At 35.2% G+C, this 21,536-nt stretch overlaps 1 protein-coding gene across 1 annotated transcript in view; it reads right to left on the bottom strand.

Moving 5' to 3' along the window:
- GC (GC, vitamin D binding protein) overlaps positions 1-21,536 on the bottom strand; it is a 53,482-nt gene that overhangs the window by 25,995 nt on the left and 5,951 nt on the right. Inside the window, exons 2-7 of the mRNA XM_008061162.1 lie at positions 8,364-8,433; positions 7,627-7,759; positions 5,434-5,645; positions 4,082-4,214; positions 3,674-3,768; positions 40-169 (exon numbers count right to left, since the gene is read on the bottom strand). Coding sequence (XP_008059353.1) covers positions 40-169; positions 3,674-3,768; positions 4,082-4,214; positions 5,434-5,645; positions 7,627-7,759; positions 8,364-8,433 — 773 coding nt within the window. The remainder of the gene's footprint in view (positions 1-39; positions 170-3,673; positions 3,769-4,081; positions 4,215-5,433; positions 5,646-7,626; positions 7,760-8,363; positions 8,434-21,536) is intronic.

Raw genomic sequence — 21,536 nt, 5'->3', positions numbered from 1 at the left:
GGCATATGATAATGACAGTGGTGATAAGGGTTGTCTTACCTCCTTGGCCATGCAATCCTCAGAGGTAGACTCACAGCATTTGGAGAGGATGTTAGTAAGATCTTCTGCTAGTGGCAAAACATCTTCTAGATCAGCAGTAGGCACTTTTTGGGCTAATTTTATGAGCTGGCTAAACAGTTAGAAATAAACTTGTTAGCTTATTCACATTCTCAATTTTCTTCATTTCATGATGAACACACTCCCTGAAGGAATAATATCATAGTTTCAACTCATTGACCTCAACAGCTGCATGGAGCACGTCTGCCATGTGATAGAACCTATGTGCCAAAGCCCCAGACTCAAGATCAAACCATCCTCAATGAATCTTTTCACATTTTCAGTACTCAATGACAGTTTCTCTTCTGGCCAGATCTACATAGCTGCACACCTTTAAAATGTTAGATCCAAAGCAGCAATAAAGAAAGCGCTAATGTCTCTCTATTCATAAGCCCAATGTTGAAATTTTTGTGCCTTCTTACACACTCTTTTAAAAATGTTTTTATAAATTTACTTAGAAATGATAGATTTAAAAAATGAAAAAAAACCTGTAGCCCTACACCACAGTTCATGAATGTTGAAGTTTTGAGTGTGTAAACCTTATCTGATACCTTACCTTATTTTATAAGGTTTACAGGTGAGAATGAGATTATGTTGTATTATTCTCATATTTGAGAGAAATACCATTAAATATTTTAATATTAATATTCTTCATATATCAGAAATAGCATTAAACATTCTTTTTTTTAAAATTGTGGTAAAAACACAACATTAAATTTACCATCTTAACCAACTTTCAAGGTATACAGCTTAGTAGTTAAGTATATTTACATTATTGTGTAACAGATCTCCAGAAGTTTTTCCTCTTGCAAAACTAAAACTTTGCACCTGTAAAACACTGATCCGTTTCCCCCTCTCCTATCCCTCCAGCCCTTGAAAATCACCTATTTTCTATTTTTATGATTTTGGCTACTTTTGATACTTCAATGAATGGAATCATACAATATTTGTCTTTTTGTGATTGACTTATTTCATTTTATATAATGTGCTCAAGATTTATGCCTGTTGTAGTATGTGACAGAATTTTCTTTTTTTAAGAGGCTATTACTCTTAAATATTCTTAAATACCATTGTATGTATATACTACATTTTCTTTATTTATCTGCTGCTGGAGATTTCGGTTGTTTGTACCTCTTGGCTATTGTAAATAGTGAGGCAATGAACATGAGAGTGCAAATAAATATTTGAGATTCTGCTTTGAATGTTCTTGAATATGTACCCAAAAGTGGAACTGCTGGATCATATGGTAATTCTATTTTTAATTTTTTGAGGCACTTCCATACTGTTTTTCTGAAACTTTTTGCATTTCCAACAGTGCACAAGAATTCCATCCTCACCAACATTGTCTATTTTCCGTCCCTTTGCTAGTGACCATCCTAATGGATATAAGGTCACTGTGGTTTTGATTTGCAGTTCTTTCCTGGTTAGTGATGTTGAGCATCTTTTCAACTGTTTGTTGGCCATTTAGTATGTTTTCTTTGAAGAATTGTTTATCTAAACCCTTTGCCCATACTTTAATTGAATTATTTTGTTATATCGAGTTACATAAATTTCTTATGTTTTCTGAATGCTAACTCCTTATCAGATATATGATTCACAAACATTTTCTCCTGTTATATAGGTTGATTTTTCACTCTGTTAATTGTGCCTATGATGTGTAGATGTTTTTAAGTTTGATATAATTCAATATTTTTTTATTTTTGCTTTCGTTGCCTGAGATTTGGTGTCATATCCAAGAAGCTACAGCCAACTTCACTATCCTGAAGCTTTTCCCATATGTTTTCTTGTAGAAGTTTTATAGGTTTAGGTCTTAATGTTTAGGTCTTCAAACCATTTTTGAGTTAATTTTGTATATGAGGTAAGGCAAAGGTCTAATTTCTATTCTTTTGCGTGTTGGTATGCAGTTTTCCCAGAGTCATTTGCTGACTATATTTTAACTCCATTGTGTAGTCTTGGCATTCTTCTTGAAAATCATTTGGTCATATACACAAAAGTTTATTTCTGGGTTTTCTCTCTATTCTGCTCCATTGGTCTGTATATCTATCTTCATGCCATGATTCCACTGTCTTGATTACTGCTGCTCTGTAGTATGCTTTGAAATCAAGACATCTAAAGCCTCCAACTTTGTCCTTTTTCAAGATTGCTTCAGTTATTTGAAGTCCCTTGATATTTCTTATGAATTCAGGATTTTTTTTCTATTTCTGAAAAAAATGCCATTAAGATTTTGACAGGGATTGCATTAAGTCTCTAGATTGCTTTGGGCATCTTAACAGTATTGTTTTCCAAACCACAAGCATGAGATATCTTTTCATTGATTTGTATCTTTTTTATTTATTTTAGTAATGCTTTATAGTTTTCAGTAAACACTAATTTACAATATAATGTTAACAATATATCATATAACCACTAAGAGGTGGAAGCAGTCCAAATGTTCAACAGATGAACAGATAAAGAAAATGTTGTATATATATATACAATCAAATGTTATGTAGCCTTAAAAAAGAATACATGTATGTTATGATTAACTTGGGATATTTCCTATTCTAGGAACAGACATTTAAGAAATCTTTAATTTTTTTCTTATTTAAAGAATGCGACAGCAATATTTTGTAGCTAAATCTTTTTTTCCCACCAAATGTTATTTCCTTGGGATAACTTCCTAGATACTGATGCAAGTATAAATTAACAATTAATTAAGCAATGTATATGGTGATTTTATATTATAGATTTCCATGTTCTATCCACCAAATACACTATCTTAATGTAAAAGGAAAACTAAAAGGAGGACTAGAGAAAATGTCATTGAATATTTGAGTATCTCTAATGAAAGATTATATTAAATGGTTTCTATTTCCATTACAGAAGCTAATTATTCACTGACAGCAAGAAATAGGTTCTTTCATTACCATTAGAGAAAAAAAAAAACTTGCGGGTCATAGTAGAAGTAACTTTAAAGAGACTGTAAATATCGAAAAGAAAAAGCTGACAAATCTGGATGTTTGAGGAGATATGAGAGAAGCGAAACATAGAAGCTAATACTAAAATTAAAATACAGAGTTAACAGTAAAGGAGTAGCCACACAAGAGTCAAAATGAGCATTGCAAACAATTGGAGAAGATAACTAATGAGAATAAATTCATGAAGGTCAAGGGATATATAACATACTGCACAAAGTTTCAGACAACAAGTAAGAATTCAGGAAGTTTCATTTCAAGAAAAAAACTAGTGAAGAAATAAGTGATGAACAGAAAATTTTTTTACTATTGTGTTTGCAACATGTATTAATATGAACACATAAAATATTTTCTAGTGGTCCACCAGTTTTCCCATATAACGAGCATATGAGAAAGGTTAATTAAAAGCAAAGTTCATGTTTTACAACATAGCCTCATTCCTTATTGTTTATATTCTGTGTAGAGAAAATAAAAAAGAATTGGGCCATATTTTTGAGTATTTTTGGAGCATATGACTATATTCTCTGTCTCTGATTACAAACATCTTCTTAGAAGACCCTAATTGTATGGGTATGTAATACAGAACCAAACATTTAAACATGGTAGTGGTGCCTCATCTTTACCTGAGTCTTGATTTCTCCTTTCCATAAGCAACATATTGTGAACAGACTCTATTTGACATAGTGGTGAGCAGTGATAAATGCTTCATCTGGAGTCTCTAGAAAATAAGGGAAAAACTTTTATTTGATGGTTAGGATTTATGGAAAACTGTGCACACATAGCAAAAATACAGACTATTAACTTCATGATTTTAAAAAAATAAATAGTAAATGGAACAGTGACCAAAAGAACTTATTGATATTTATTTCCCAGAGGCAGGTAGTATGTTTATTTTCCAATTAACAAGATGCAAGGGAGGCATTTAGCAACTTTTACTGATTGCAAAATCTCAACTTCTATCACCATTTAAAAGGAATGCCATTGCAAGAACTAAATGATAGAACATGTGTCATAAGTAAACTGGGACCTACCTCTTTCAAAAAGCATACTGTTGGGCTTGTGGAAGTACAACAGGACCCCACCATGGAGAGGTAACTCTTGGTGTAACTGACTAAAAGAGGCAGAGGAGCTTGCCCATAATTACTAGAATATTCATACATAAATCTGTGGGGAGAAAAATAGGATTGCTTAAAAAAATTATGGGAAAACAAAACTTACATTTTCATAGTATTTTGATGGGAAAAGGGTGCATATTACATTAGTTTATAGTTTTAATATCTAAAAAACACTAAAGATTTATAGGAAGGGTTATAATACTGGTAACCTATGATCAATATATTCATTTAAAAATAGTTTTTTTCCTAAATTCTCATGTGGTCTGTTTGAGAGGATAGGTCATTTGTCCCTTTATTCACTTCTTGTCCAGCCAGGTGCATCATCCATGGTAGCTACTTGTTAATGAAACTGCTAACTGAATTAACTAAAAGGAACGTAATTACTGGTTGCACCCTTCATTTTCTATCTTAGTTTATTGTTTTAGACAACTGACATGTATAGTTTCACTTATTTCTTTAAAAAAATCATTTTAATTTTTAGAAACACATCCTTATGGAACTAAAGGGAACTCTAAAATTCTGGGCAAAATCCTCTTTGCAAATTTACAGTAATGGGCAGGTCAACTAGTTTTCATAAATTTTGGCTACTTGGAATGACAATGATTTTGATGTATATATATAACATTTATTTGATATATATTTATTTGATATATACATATATAATTTTTCCATTATAATAAAGGGTTTCCCTCATATTTGTTCATTTTTATGATCTTCCAAGAATAACATAAAGAATAAAGATATAATCTGACTTCTTATGCATGTTAAACAAGTATTGCAAGGTACAAATTTATTAATCTAGTACATGTGCCATATTCACAACTGTTTCTGAGTTATATACTAGTGAAGGAAAAACACTACTCTTTTTTTTATGCTTTACTGAAATTAAGTATCTTAATGTGCACAGCAATAAAATTGCTTCTATTATCTTGTGTATGCAAGGATCCCTAGCATGAGAGGAATCACAGGAAGTGCTACAAATATTTAAAATATGTCCTGTGGACAAGAGACCCATGAGTCTTCTTTTTATAACAAAACTAGGACTAGAGGGTAGAACTTTGGGAAAGTTGAATGCATCTCTGAGAAAGGCACTTACAAAAATCAACACCAAGAGGAAGATGGGCCAGCTTGGGTGACAGTCAAGTTCCTATAATAGGAAATTGTCTAGGTTGCTGTAGAAGGAGATGTTTGCACAGAGTAGAGGGTTAGATTAGACTCATTTCTGATGTCTTATGCCTAAAGTTCTATTTATGATGAAAGCAGCTTACTGGTCAGCAAATCCCTTTGGACTTTTCCTGAATGCCTCACAGATTTCATCATTTGTTGGCTCCACATAAGTTGGAAATTCTTGGGGTCTGTGCTTCAGGGCAGCCATACATAGTTTCTTTTCAAGGCCCTCTTTGGTACAGCACTCAGCAGTGCCTGGGTGAACTGGGAATGGAGAGTCATTTTCACAGGACTTGGCAGACAGTGCTGATGTCTGGAATAAGAGAAGAACAAAGGAAACACGTATATGTGCATATTTCCCAGCTCAGAGTCCTCCATTCAGTATAACATCTTCATCTACAATTTAAAATTTCTCATTAGCAAGCAATTGTTTATGCCAAAGTCTCCATAAGAAGGTTTGTCAACATGACAAGTTGTATTATTATAGGTAAGTATAGGGTCTTATTTACGTTAATAAATTGAATACAAACATAATTTTTATTAATGAATGGACAGTTTTTATCTGAGTAGAGTCATTAGAATTTTATTCTCTAGACCCATGTTCCTCCATAGGGATATTAGCATCTCTGAGGAGGAGAAAGTCATTTGAAAAAGCTCCTCTGGTGATTCTGATATCATCTCCCACCTGCTTTCTGCTAAAATGCCCCATTAAGAATGAGGATCTCCCTCTGCCCTCCTCTCCTTCCTATGTTAGATGAGCAGACTCTTGATTCCCGACTCCTTTTGTATTATACATTGTTTGCATTCTCATATCTAATGGTTTTTGAGACTGCTTTTGCATGAGGATTTCTCTTGGAGTACTTAAAAATAAGAAATGCTTAGACTGTGCAACCCAGAAATTCTGATTCAGTAGATCAAAGATGGGCCTGAAAACCTGCTTCTCCTAAAGCCTCAACATTTATTCTCAAATACAGCATGGATTGAAAACCACTGGTGCACCTTGATGGCTTCAACACTGACACATGATACTTGTGGGAAGACTAAACACCATCAAGGCAATTGTAGCATCAAAATGTTACTTTTGGAAAGAATTTGATATTTGAAAAAAAATGGAAAGAATTTGATATTTGAAAAAAATGTAGAATAAAAGTAGTCGCCATAAAGGGGGGAAAAAAAAGAAATAGTCATCAGGGAAAACATTACTTTGGGATTTATATGGAAAAAAGTACTTTGACATTATTATCCTTATAAATACCAATGCCATCTCTGTTCTCTGTTTTCTAGGATTTTAGAGACAGATCATAACTTTGGTCAAGGAATGGAATAGCAAATAGATGACATTTTAAAAAATGTGCTCTGTTATTTAGACCCTGATATAGTTTGATGCTTGCTTAGTTTAGGTGGTGTAGAAGTTCAGGTTGATATGATGTGTACTTATGAACTTGGTGGTGGAAGAAATTGATTATAAAATTATTGGAAAGTAGATAAGGGCCAGATAAAACAATTAATGGTTAATGATACTCACTGGATAGAACCCAATTGAATCAGATCTTCATAACATTGTTTCTACACAATAATTGCTGCAAGCCTAAGTAGTGAGACAGATTTTTCAGTAGATGGCTACATGCTTAAAATTCAAATGCTTCCAAATGTCACTTGTATCACACCAGTTGATTGCATTAAAACATAGCTGAAACTCTGGAGATTTTACCTTTTTCAGCTACTGTCTATATTTTGAACCTTGCATTTTAATTTCCACATAAATACTATACAGGAAAAATCCCCAGAACTTAGTGTATATATATATATATATATGTAGGGCAGCTTTTGAACACTAAAAATTTGAAACCAACACTAAATTATTCTGTGGCAGTTGCTACCTGTCCTGGCATAATGATAACAGTATGAGCAGTATTTTAAGCTATGCAGGATTATTACAAGAGATTTATGAGTCAGTATTTGAGATGCTCAAATTTATAGTGATAGCAAACTCCGGTTTTAGAGTCAGATCTGGATTTATATCTTATACCCATTTCTTACGAGAATATATATTTAGTAAATCATTAAGTTACTTTATGACCCAGTTTTCTCATGTGAACCTTGTAGGAATAATGGATAAAATTGACCCATTATGTTAAAATAAACCTGGGCTCTAAAGATAACAGTTTTCCTATTTCTCCCAAACTAGGAGTAGGTAGAGTTACTGTCTACAATTTCCCTAAGACATGATGTGATGGCCCGTTTTGGCTTCCTTCTTTGGGCCACCATAGAGCTGGCCAGCAACACAGACCTACCCTGGTGTCGTAGCAGTCAGGGTCAGCCCCTTCTGCACAGCAGGTTTCTGTCAAGGAGACAACTTCATTCACAAGCTGACTGACTTGTTCAAATGTGCCACTGGGAAATTTTCTGCTATATTGGACTAGTGACCTGAGGGGGAAAATAAGTCAATTTCTTAATTAGAATTGCAACTGTTTTCACAGATTGGTCCATGAAAATATGAATTCTGTTCAATACCTAAATGGATTATTGTACACACTTTCTATTCTATCGGGCTAATTTTTAAAAATTGAGGTTTTATTTACTCGTAAAAAAGCAGATTATTTTCTAGGCAAATTCATCCTGTAAAGAAGTAGAAACAGGACCTGAAGATTCCATCAAATCAGTCTGGTGCTATCTCAAGCCTCCCCTAGTGAACCCACTCTGTGCCTCAATGCCTTTGTTTGCTAGAGCCCTAGAATGTATGTACTTTTGCACTTTAATTTACCTTAGAAGACTATGCTCATATGTTCTCCTTTAATCCATTCACAAGCTTACTGGTGACACATTCCTAGATTCTAGTAACCGCAATTCAGCTGGAGTCTTTGGATGTCCTCCATTGCCCTGATATTTTTTCCTACATTGACTCTGGGGTTTTTTTCTCTTAATTTTAGCAAAGATCAGTTTAACTCACCATGCTGAATTGAAGTTACCTCACACTCAGTTTTGTTCAAAGTCAAATAACCAAGAGAGGGAGTAGTTGCTGTCTACTTACAAAGATGTAAAGTCATCCTTTCCCAGATTGGTGAATTCCTTGCAGACCTTATCCTTTTCATAATCTCGACCTAGGAAGGAGAAATAGAAAAAATTTTCTTTTTCCTTTTAATGAATATTACATTAAATGTACATGTTTAAAGTGATCCTTCACATAGTCTATGGTAAAAGTAGCGCTTTCTCAATATCTACATTCAGTTTCATTTTGGGAGTGACTTTCTAGATGTTTTCTCACAATAGGCCACAATTTTATGGCATGTTGTTATTTTTTAACAGGCAGTAAAAAAAAGGCATATTACTGAAAGTAGGTGAGTGCCATACACAAAAATCAACTCTAAATGTATCAAAGACCTAAATGTAAAACTTCAAACTATAAGAACCTTAGAAAATGCAGGAGACACCCGTATGGAAATTGGAACTGGCAACCAATTCCTGATCAAAACCCCAAGTGCCCATGCCATAAGAGATCAGATAGACAAGAGGGACCTCATCAAACTGACAAGCTTCTGCAAAGCCAAAGAATCCATCAAGAGAACAGGGAAACAGCCCACAGACTGGGAAAAAATATTTGCCAACTGTATGTCTGACAAAGGCCTAACATCTAGGATCTATAAGGAACTCAAACGTGCTGAAAAGAAAAAAAACAAATAGCCCCATTACAAAGTGAACAAATGATATGAATAGACAGTTTTCAAAAGAAGACATATGAGCAGCCAATAGATACATGAAAAAATGCTCAGCCTCACCAGTCATCAAAGAAATGCAAATTAAAACTACACTGAGATATCACTTAATTCCAGTCAGGATGGCTATCATCAATAACTCAAAAAACAACAAATGCGGGAGAGGATGTGGCCAAAAGAGAACACTTCTACATTATTGGTGGTGGTGTAAGCTAGTACAGCTTCTGTGGAAAACAGTGTGGTAACTCCTAAAAGATCTAAAAATCAACCTTCCATACGACCCCTTCCATATATCCCTGGGAATATACCTGGAAGAGCTCAAATCACTCTATAAAAAAGATACCTGCACACATTATGTTTATCACAGCATTGTTCACAGTAGCAAGAATATGGAACCAACTGTGCTGCCCATCAAAAAGTATTGGATTTAAAAAATGTGGTGCATATATACATGATGGAATATTACACAGCCATAAAGAAGAACAAAATCATGAACTTCACAGCAACCTGAATGGACTTAGAGTCTATAATACCGAGTGACATTTCACAGAAGCAAAGAAGAGTATCACATGTTCTCACTCACAAGTGGACCTTGAACAATGATCATAATTGTAATTCTTTTTTTTTTTTAGTTGGAGTCTCACTCTGTCGCCCAGACTGGAGTGCAGTGGCCGCTCCCGGCCACCGCAGCCTCGACCTGCCGGGCTCCAGTGATCCTTCCACCTCAGCCTTCCGAGTAGCCGGAATTACAGGCATGCACTACCACACCCGGCTGATTTTTTGATTTACTGTAGAGATGAGGTCTCGCTGCCCAGGCGGGTCTCGAACCCGCGGGCTCAGGCAATCCACTCATCTCAGCCTCCCAAAGGCGCGGGATTACAGGCTGAGCCACTGAGCCTGGCATAATTGTAATTCTATAAGAAAAGCATCGGCAGTAGCAGGAAGCTGCTGCGAGAGAGGTGGGGAAGTGGGATTGGCAGTAGTGGGAGTCTGCCTGGGGAATGGTACCTACATAATGAACATTTGTATACCTAACCCTGAATTGTACCCAACATCTTTAAACAAAAAAAAATTAAAAGTTAAAAAAAAGAAAGTAGGTGAGTAAAGTGAGATACATCAACGAGTGAGTCGGAACCTATTGTTACGTAGTCATTTTCTTAGATACCATCTTTACAATAATATCCAAATGGGACTTTTTTTATCTTTCCTATCCTTGTTTCTTTCCCTTTCTACTTTCATTGTCTCAGTCTTACCTAAGGCTTGGTAAGAAAAAAGAACAACAACAACAAAAAACATAAGTTGAAATGTGTCTTCATTCCAAAGTGAGGGGCCATCACCACTAATGCAGGACTTTAAAGGAATATTTAAGAGTTGGTGCTGCCAACCATATTGCATTGCCCACCTTCCGGTTCTCTAAGGGAAGGCAAGGGATTTGCTGGGGAAAAGGGGGAAATTAGGCAAAGTATTTTTTGGAGGAAGTTAGTGTGGTGAGTCTGGGGGATTCTGGAGTCTGTTTCCTCTCATTTCAAGCATAGTGACAGCGGCTTCAAGAGAATCACTGGGGTTTTGATAGGTGACTCTTGGAATCAGGGAGGCCGTGTACAGTTTTCTGATTCAGGCTGGAGAAATCTATAGGATAAGGGGATGGCTACATGGCATGGAGAACAAAAGAGAGAACTGAGTAGGAAGCTGTGGTGTGGCCAGTAGATTTCATGTAGATCAAGCAGGAGAACAAGCTGACCAGGAGCTGGCTTAAATATCTCCCCACTAACCAGAAGGCTATCTACAAGGCAGGGGGCAGCCAATGGTGCGACATCTCTGCACAGAGGAAGACAATTTGAATATCAGTGTCCCGAAGGGGTGTCTTAAAGTACCAGCTAGATGTGAGAGATCTCCAGGAATGATGGGAGAGAGATTGCCAGAGAACCTACTAAGAGAAAATGGCGGTCTTGAATGTCTCCATAACCAGAGGAGACTATCCTAACTCACCAAGCTTCTCACTGAATTTTCTGCCCATCGAGTTGAGTTTACCTGCTGCTATTTCCCCTGCTAGGTTCTCCCTTCCACTGTGTTAGCCCTGGAAGAGCTAGTGGCAGCCTAGGGTGGGAAGAAGGAGAAAAGAAGAGCAGGAAGAGAAAAAGAGGCAAGTGGCAAGTGTTCCGTCCTTATTTCCCACAGATGACAGGACTGAAAAGGGCCTCATTGGGGGAGTAGCTTCACTTTTCAATGAGTTTATACATTTTTGACTGTTAAATACAACCAGACATTCTCATAACTGGAATGAGGTTGCTATTTCAGGTTTCAAATGAACCAGAGAAGCTTGTTACTTGAGAGGGTACAGAAAAATCATGGGATCTGCCCTTGAGTCCACACACAATGCTGGAGGAAAGCTCATTTCCACAGGGGGAGAGGAGTTCTTTACTGATGGCAAGACCTGTTTGTTCAACATACCTATTGTGCCTATTATGCATGTAATAGGGTGGACACACCAAAGTCAGTCAGTGTTGTTCTCTGCTTCATTATTTATTCAAAGAATTCCAGGAAATTTTCTAATATCCTGGGATGCTATATCTTCTGAAAAAATGTAAGAAGCATAAAAATGGCCTAGACTCTTCCAAGTAGCTTTGACTTTTGTTGTTGTTGTTGTTGTTGTTGTTGTTTTTGAGTCAGGGTCTCACTCTGTCACACTGACTGGAGTGCAGTGGCATGTTCATGGCTCACAGCAGCCTTGACCTCCTGAGCTCAGGTGATCCTTCTACCTCAGCATCTTGAGTAGCTGGCACAATAGGTGCATGCCACCATGCTTGGCTAATTTTTTTATGTTGCATTTTTGTTTTTAGAGACAAGATCTTGCTGTGTTGCCCAGGCTGGTCTGGACTCCAAGGCTCAAGCAATGTCTGCCTTAGGTCCCCCACAAAGTGCTGGGATTACAGGCATGAGCAACCACACCCGGCCGGCTATAACTTTTAGAAATGTATCCTTCTGACTTTAAATAATACAAAAGTCATCTCAGGTGATATAATTGTAACTGCTGCCATGTGTTATACCCCAAAGATGGCCTAATTTCTCTAATAGTTATAGTTCTGTGGAAGACTGACTCAACATATACCCAGGTAAAGATTTTTGTATTATGGTTTGGAGTGGAGACGAAGGTGGCTGGATACAAGCTGGAGAGAGTTGTTTGTTTGTTTTTTTTTGTTGTTTCTTTTTAAAAAAGATTAATGATAAAAGTTGCCTATAGAAGAAGCTTCTGTACCACATATTTTTTATGTAGACACCCCAAAATCTTTTTCTGACATGAGAAAATTCAGAGCTGGGAATTATGAGACAAAGATGTTAACTTTCTTAACTCAAATACCATCAAAATCACATGAAAGTGGAAAAGAATCCACATGTTTGAGTCTGAAATTATCCTGGAAACCAGAACAAGGTGATAGGGTTGATAAGGCTAACGGTCAGTGAAATACTAAAAGTCACTCATGGCAATGTCTGTTATGTCTGAGAATGTACTGATCTAGAACATTTTCTGAAATGTATTGATTAGTTTACAAGGTTGGATATTGTGACAGGTTCAAAAGGTCAAAGTAAGCCAGAAAACTTCTATTAATCATTAATGGTATTCTATGAGACTGGAGATTAGAACATAGACAAAAAGAATTTGGGTTAGAGGCAACCTCCTCGGGTCCTGTCCCACTATGGGAACTTTCCTGTCTTCTCAATAAATCCTGCTTTCTTAAAAAAAAAAAAAGAGAGAGAATTTGAGTTAGAACAGCTCTCCTTTAGTGATGAGGTATACTTCAGGATGTCAACACAGTTGTTTGATGTTGTCCTAAAGCTAAGCTAGGAAAAATAAAGCAATAGACTTTAGTTTAATGTAAGAAAACTTTATTCTAACTGTGACTAATTAATAACGAAAACGATAGCAGACTTTTGAAGAAGTCAATTTGTTTTGTCATTGTAAATATTCAAATGAATTTAAATAACCATATATATTAAAGATTCCTGAATTTAGTACAAGAATGTAACCTCTTTTAAAAGTAGTGAGAAAGTCTATGGAATCTTTTCTCCCAAAGCTAACTAGTGTTTTAATACACACAAAAATAGCTCTAATAAGAGCTTCTTCTTTTTAATGAATATGAGTTAATTTCATTTAATAAACTACCCCATACAATAGAAGAGGCCACTTTTGTTGGTACTTTTATTGTGACCATTTAATAACATGTAAAGTGATATTCAGCATTCAAACCGGGTAATTCTGATGAACATTCTGATAACTGTTTTGTTTCTAACATTCTAGGTTCAGATTTCTCATTCCACCATAAGAAAAAAAAAGTTTTATTCCACATGTTATGGGAAAACTCATAAGCATGCAAGGTAGTGTCAATGCGCATCACAGATGATACCCTGCCAAACAGTTTTAATCAAATCAACTACACATTTGCACACAAGTACTTTAGAATTCATTGGCACTATTCACTGCTTTAGTGAGAATGCAAGCTGATGGGAGAAAAGTGGGAAATTAGGTGGATTGCATAAGGCTTAAAGTGATTTTGAAACCACTTTTGCTGGAACATTCAGGCTTGGGTATACAGGAAGCAAGAGATGAAGCTCAAAAAAAAGAGGCATTGCAAAAGTTCAGAATTAAAATACAAAAATAACCCGTAGAGGAAGCTGTTGTACCATGATCTTTCAGGTTGACTACCCAAAATATATTTTTGTTTAAAAAATGTTTATTTATTCATTTATCCAAAAAGAAGATCTCTAGCTTACAAGGCTAATCAAATGTATGTTAATCATATTCTCAATTTGCAAAAAATAGCAAATAAAAACACTGAAGTTAATTTGAAATGTGATTATTGAAATTGAATCTTCATTCCACGGAATAATGTTTAATAATTTTTATATACCAGTTGAGCTCATTTTGATTCCTATGGTTAAATCATGTCTCAAACAAATTGTAAGTGACATGCTCTGTTCTTTAATGTATCATTTGATTATAAAGAAGATGGTCTGGACTTTGATGTGGCACTAGTAAATATTGGCATAATCTTAGTGACTCTGGTGAAATCACTTTCACACCAAGTGACCCTTTCAGTACTAAATATTAACAAATTTCATTAACAGATTTTGTGCTTTTTGCAACAGCATGTCCTATTTTTATCTATATTGTGAAACATTCTGGTAAGTCATGTCTAACACCGGACTTTTGAAAGCTGATTTGATTCATTTTCAGGAAATCGTTACTGCTTCATGCACCTTACCTCTCCCAACAAAGCTGACACTATTAATTCATGCATGCAACAGATATTTTTTGAGGCTTCCTCTGCTCCAGGCATAGGGTTCAGTATTGGATTTGAGTATATAGTGTAGACTAAAATAGACACATCCCTGCCCTTATGGAGTTCTTACTCAAATGGGGATAGCCATAAAATACTCACTGTCTTGTTACAAAGTTTAGTAAAATAAATATTTTGGATGTTTTCATTTTGTTATAATCTTTCACTAAAATCTAATTTGGTCCCCTGCAAAAGCTGTTTGTATACCAGGAGCAATGAATGGATCCTAAATAATATTGGCTTGAATAGATACTCATACAGAATGCTAGGAACTGTCTCAAGTTGCTATTTTCCTATTGTGTTCTGGAGAATTGCAGACTTTTGAGCTCTGTTGAGCATTTGATATTTTTTGCAATTTCATTTGTTTGGTATTTTTATTTCTATTCTGCACCAACAGACTCATCTGTGTCAAAAAGATCAATGTATTTGTTAGTTTTCTTTTTTTTTATTTGTTAGTTTTCTTCTTTTAATTTACATTTTAAGAATATGACTTTCAGTGTTTATTCAAACTAGTTAGGCTAGATATTACCGATTTTTAAATCGTAATTTCATTTTTAAAAATTTAAACATCATTGGGCTGGTTTAGGAAGTTACTCTGGTTATTAGAGACCAGTATATCAATAAAAATACTGCCAATGAAGAAGTGGCAATTGAATTAACAGTTTATTTCCTTATTCAGCTCTTTTTGTTTGTTTTATCACTATTGCTATTTTAAATCATTCTTATGTAAAGCGTTTTTTTAATATTTAAAATGATATTTTCAAGTAGGTATGCAGTTTTCTGAGTTTGAGACAATGGAGAGGAATTCAATCCTTTAAATATTAAATTCAGAAACCCACATGACATCTACAGATTAACTAATCTAGAATAAGTTAAATGTAGCTTTTTGGATGTTATCAGCGGAACACATCAAGCTTCATTTCAGACTTTGAAAATTCAAAAACCAATGAAAACAGTAGAAGATATAAGGTCATTAGATTAATTGTCCAGAAACCTCAACTGCAATGCACTCACTCAAACTAATGTCCTTGCATTCACCTCGATTGGTAGCCTGTCCTTTAAAAACCCTCACCAAAGACCCAAAGGAAGCATTTTTCTTTTAGCCATCTCATCCCACCTCTCCTTCCTTTTGTGGATCGGTCACCTCCTCATCTACAATTGCTTTTGCAAGGGGTAGAGATAGGGGATGAAGTTTTCCTCTTCTGTCTTTGGGATGGGTAAAGGTGATATTCTCTTTAATATATTCAGAAACTGAGAATATATTAAAGTGGTTAGATTCAAAAGCGATATAAGATAAATAATGATATCATGATAATTATTTAAAATTTGAGTGTCAACAATTTCATGAGTACTGTTCTAAATATTTCATATATATGATATCCTTTAATCCTCACAAAAATCTCGTGAGGTTTGTGGTTATGATGGTTTATATCCAATGTTCACTATGTATTTTTGTGCATCATTTTAAGAATTTCATCTTTATGTATAGATTATTTCCATGGAAAATTGCATTTTAACTTCCAAATAATTGAACAACGTATTAACTTTTGAGCACTTTTGTCTGTTAGTTAGATTATTACTGGAATGTAGCATTATTCTGCTTTTGTATTTTCCAGGACTATCAGCCCTTGAAAAAAGTTTATTCTTCCTCTTCATATTTCCTCATTTTTGAAAAAACAAAATACCAGGGTTTGGCACAGGAAAATGGAAAGGTGAGCAGTTTGGCTGAAAGTCTCAGTCGAGCTTTTGTCTTAGTAGAGACAGGAACTTGACATAATACTCACTAGACATTAGTAAATAGATCTTATAAAAGAGATCAGTATTAATTATGTTCCCCTCAAGCAAAATTATCTTTATTTTTTATGAAAGTTCTTTCAGAGCAAAGATCTTATCAAAGTTTTTAGGTCCTGGGAGCCTGGCTCAATTCTGGATACAGTATGATTTTTTTAAAAAAGTCAATTAATTAAGCATGTATTATGAAGTCTGAAGAAAATATCATTCAATAAGGGATGGCAAAGTCATATTTTCATATTGTAATCCTTTGATGTGGTGCTATAAATAGGAAGTGGTGATGATCTCCCTCTCTGGCTAGTCATGTACTATCTATCTGAATTAAAGCTTCAGAAAACATCAACTCAAAATGTTTTAAAGACTTAAACATGAGACCTGAAATTGTTAAACTACTAAAAGAAAACACAGGGGAAAAATTACATGATGTTGGCCTGGACAATGATTTTTAAAAAAAATATGACCCAGGAAGCTTAGGCAACAAAAACAAAGATAGATAAAAAATACTGCAGTACATTAAAAAGTGTCTGCCCAGCAAAGGAAACAACTAATAAAATGAAGAGACAAACCACAGAGTGGGAGAGAACATTTGCAAACCATACATCCAATAAAGTATTAATATCCAAAATATATTAAAATGCAACTCAATAGCAAGAAAACAAACAATCTGATCAAAACATGGGCAAAGAACTTGAAAGACATTTCTCAGAAGAAGGCATACAAATGGCTAACAGGTTCATAAATATGCTTAGCATCATTAATCATTAAAGAAATGCAAATTAAAACCATAGTGAGATGTCACCTCATACCTGTCAGAATGGTTACCATAAAAAAAGATTAAAGGGAAGTGTTGACAAGCAAGGAAAGAAAAGGGATCCTTTGTACACTGTTGGTGGAGGTATAAATTAGTACAGCCATTATGAAAAATGGTATGGAGTTTCCTCAAAAAACTACAAATGGAACTACCATATGATCCAGCAATCCCACTTCTGTATATTTATCCAAAGGAACTGAAATCCGTATGTCAAAGGGCTGTCTGCACTCCCATGTTTGCTTCAGCATTATGCATAATATTCAAGATTTGGCAACAATCTAAGTGACAAAAAATGTGCTATATACAAAGGAATACGATTTAGCTTTTAAAAAGAAGAAAATTCTGTCATTTGTGTCAACATAAATGACCCCGAAGAACATTATGCTAAGGGAAATAAACAAGGTAAAGAAAGAAAAATACCACATGATATCATATGTGGATCTAAAAAAGTTGGCCTCATAGAAGTAAAAAATTAAATGATAGTTACAGGATGCCAAGGGGAAGGGAAAAAAGGGAAGGGGAAGTTGCTGGTCAAAAAAAGTTTTGGTTAGATAGGAAAAGTAAGTTTTGAGGTCTATGCACATGCACAGAAGGGTGACTATAATCAATAATAACATATTACATGTTGCAAAATAATCAAGAGAGTAAATTTCAAATGTCTCACCACAAAAATTTCAAATGTCTCACCACAAAAAGTGAGGTGATGGATATGTCCACTGACTTGATTTGATCATTCCATATCATATAAATACATATCAGAACATCACATTATGCCTCATAAATTTGTACAGTTATGACTTGCCAATTTTAAAAAAATACATTTTTTAAAACTTCAGAAAACACTGGACATGGTGATATTCTTTCACTATTTCCTGTCACTATATATATAACAATGACTAATAAAGTTATAGTTGCATAAACTGAAAACAAATCATGCAATCTAATAGCAAGGACATATTATATGTGCATCATTATTTATGTCTCTATTATCATACATGGGTTTTATCAAGCAGATCCTGTGAACCATGTGAATGCACAGTTCAAATGAATGCAACAGATTGCCATAAATGGCATTGCCTTGTGTAGAAACTTCCTTTTCAAAGATTACAATGATTCTTTTTATAATTACAAAAAGTAGATCTGTATCTATTGATTTTGAATAAGGCCAAGATCATTCTATGGTAGTTGTCTGTTACAGTGATATGCTAGCTGAATGGAATATAATTTTCTAATTTTCTTACTAAATCCCAGTGAGAAACTGAAGGCTGAGTATGGGCTACTTGTAAGAATTATACTTTAATTAGGTCACTTGTGCAAATATTAAGCAATCAATGCTTTTATATGCTAAGCATTGTGATTTAGATTGCTTTAAGTGCTTTTATAGCATTCCATTTATCCTAGTAAGGCTTAAGAGAGTTTTATAAACTAATAAATTTATTAATGAACTTTGCCAGTATTACAAAGGTAGAAAATGAAATGCCACTGCTTTCTACAGGATATATACCAGTTGTTACATTCCAGTTGTCACTAGAATATAATACCTTAGCCATACTTGCTAAGAACACTTAAAAGAAATATCCACATCACGGTTAGCCTGGTCAACAATCTAATTATTTACTTTCTTATTTATGATTTTAAAGATCTAGTATAAGTATTTTCTTTTTAAAACTGATTGCTAGAAGAACCAATAAATATCCAAATCACAAATTAACTTTCATTATGTCATTTTAAAAACAAGGTGCCATTTTAAGACTGGATTCTCACTGTCATATTGTCATTAATAGATAATGAAATCACCGTTATCTGCATATGAAAGTGTTGAATAAGATTTGCTTGTCTGAGATGAAAAGCACAATTTAGTAATGTAAGCATACTTAAAGAACCTATATGTGATTTCTTTTACGGATAATATAAATGGCTGATAACAAATTATTTTGCCTATTTTTAATGTAAAGAAACAACCATTTGTTAATATTCCTTTCCTTAGGTGATACGAAGCCTCGAACTACTGTTTTACCAAGACAGACACCCAGGACAGTACTCTCAAATGCTAATGGGGACTAGGGCTACATAACTTACATTTGGTCCCAAAAGGATTACATGCCCAATGGTGAGAATTGTGGGTCTGGCTCAAAAGTGGGAGTCACAATTCAGCTCCATTTCATTTTTTTCATGTAAAAATTTGGCCCTTATTACCACATCTTCTTATGCTCCACAGAAGCTAGAAATCTAGATTTTTAAGTGAAGCCTCCAGGTTTTAAAATGTTGATAAGTCAAATTAAGCATTAAAGACACTTTGCTGGCCCAAACCATGAGGACCAAAGAAAACATTCACAGGAGACTGTATTTATCGTGATTTTAGGATAGAGATTCCGGATTCAGATCATCCGTATTTGAATACCTGCTGCCCTTGGTAATGGTCAGATCATGAGCAATCTGCTTATCCTCTCTCTTCTTCCTCAATTTTCTCATTTATAAATGGAGATGGTTGTATTTCATAGGATTGTTGTGAGGATTAACTGAGTTATTTATATGAACACTGTTTAGTGTCCATTTAAATAACAATGTTTAGTGTGCATTTGTATGGACAGTGTCTGCTCCCTCCATAGTAAATAGTAATACCTGTCAGTTATTATTATTAGCTAAATCCAGTTTGTGACTACTGTTATACACATGCATGAAAAAAGTCTTTATTGACCATCTACCAAGAGCAAGGCATCATGCAAAAGAAAACTTGAAAGCCACCAATTCTTACAGATTTTGAGTCAGAGTACAGATAAATACACAACACTAATAGTGATCACTGCTATAGAAAAGATGGACACAAAGCATTATGAAAGGAAACTTTCAAGTGAAAGAGAGCTTTTAGAAAGCCCCATGAGAATGATTACTTGAAGTGAACCATAAGTGATGGGTAGAATTTTAACTGGAGTAAATGGATTAGAAGAATTTTAAGGTTGGCAGATTAGAGGCCTTAATTACATCTGCGACTTTAATTCCCCTTTTGATGTGACCTAACTTATTCATAGCTTCCAGAATTGTGATGCAGACTGCTTTGCAAAAAATTATTTTTTTAATTTTTGAGCTGTGGAGTACACACGAGGGTTTGTTACGTAAGTAAATTGTGTACAGGTAAGGTTTGGGCTTCTAGTGAGCCTTCTCTTTCCCTGGTAGTGGACATGGTACCCAGTGGGTGGTTGTGTGCCTTTATCCTTCCCCTTCCTCCCTCTCTTTTAACAATGCCCAGTGTTTGCTATTCCCACCGTTATGCTCATGCGCCCAATATTTAAGACCTGCTTATGAGTGAGAACATGCAGTATTCACACTTCTGGGAATTTTGCTCTCTCAAAGGAATATAAATATAAAAGTTGCTCTACCAAAAAGACACCTGCATGCCTATGTTCATGGCAGCACTATTTACAATAGCAAAACCATGAAACCAACCCAAATGCCCATCAAAAGTGGACCGGATAAAGTAAACATGGTACACATACATGATGGAATACTACACAATCATAAAGAGAACAAAATCACGTCCTTTGCAGCAACATGGAAGCATGGAGACCATCATTCTAAGTGACGTAGACAGTTTTGATAGGACTTTTTTCTGCCTGTCACGCATCCATTAATGTTTAAGTCGGTTGTCACACTCAGCATCAGGTGACTACAGACAGGCCAAAATTGGGGTAGATCCCTAGAATCTCCAGTGACAACTGCACATGCTCAAACCCATCTTGTCCTTAATCTCACAATAGGGTTTATGATTTTGATGTAATTAATTCATCTTGGGACTTCACTTATCACATTATTTCAGGTCAGGTTTTTTACTATATTTTATTAACATGAATTGATTGGGAAAGTATGGGAGGTAGGAAATTGACTGGGAAGTCATTACAATAGCCAGGTGAAGGGGGAACAAAGGCTTGCATGAGAACAGTGTATGAAAATGTAGGCTGGGCGAGGTGGCTCAGGCCTGTAATCCCAGCACTTTGGGAGGCCAAGGTGAGAAGATTGCCTGAGCCCATGGATTTAAGAGCAGCCTGGGCACTTGGCAAGATCTCATCTCTATAATAAATAAAAAAAATGAGTCAGGCATGGTTGCACACTTCTATAGTTCTGGGTACTTGGAAGGCTGAAGTGGAAGGATCGCCTGAGCCCAGCAGGTTGATGCTGGGGTGGCTATGAGCATGCTGCTGCACTCCAGCCTGGGTGACGGAGTGAGACACCAATTAAAAAAAAATATATAGGTGGACACAGAGTGGGAGGTGAGCAGTAGCCTCTGGGCCTTGAAAACTGAATCTGTATAGGAGGTAAAATAAAATAAATAAATAAAATTAAATTAAAAGGAAGTACTAAAGAGTTTTCTGTAGTAGAATGTACCCAGCTAATCTACCAGGGGTGCCAAATATGCACACATACACACACACACACATTTTTTTTTTTTTTTAATTTTTATTCTTTTATTATCAATATTTTTTATTATGGTTTTGTGGGGTACAGTTAAGGGTTAGGTGTACAATTACGTTTCATTCAGGCACCCTGTTGATAAGAGG

The sequence above is a fragment of the Carlito syrichta genome, unplaced genomic scaffold, assembly GCF_000164805.1.
Source record: "Carlito syrichta isolate Samal-C Ts95f unplaced genomic scaffold, Tarsius_syrichta-2.0.1 Scaffold305121, whole genome shotgun sequence".
In the NCBI taxonomy this organism is placed as follows: Eukaryota; Metazoa; Chordata; class Mammalia; order Primates; family Tarsiidae; genus Carlito; species Carlito syrichta.
This window is presented reverse-complemented; position numbering and strand designations above follow the sequence as displayed.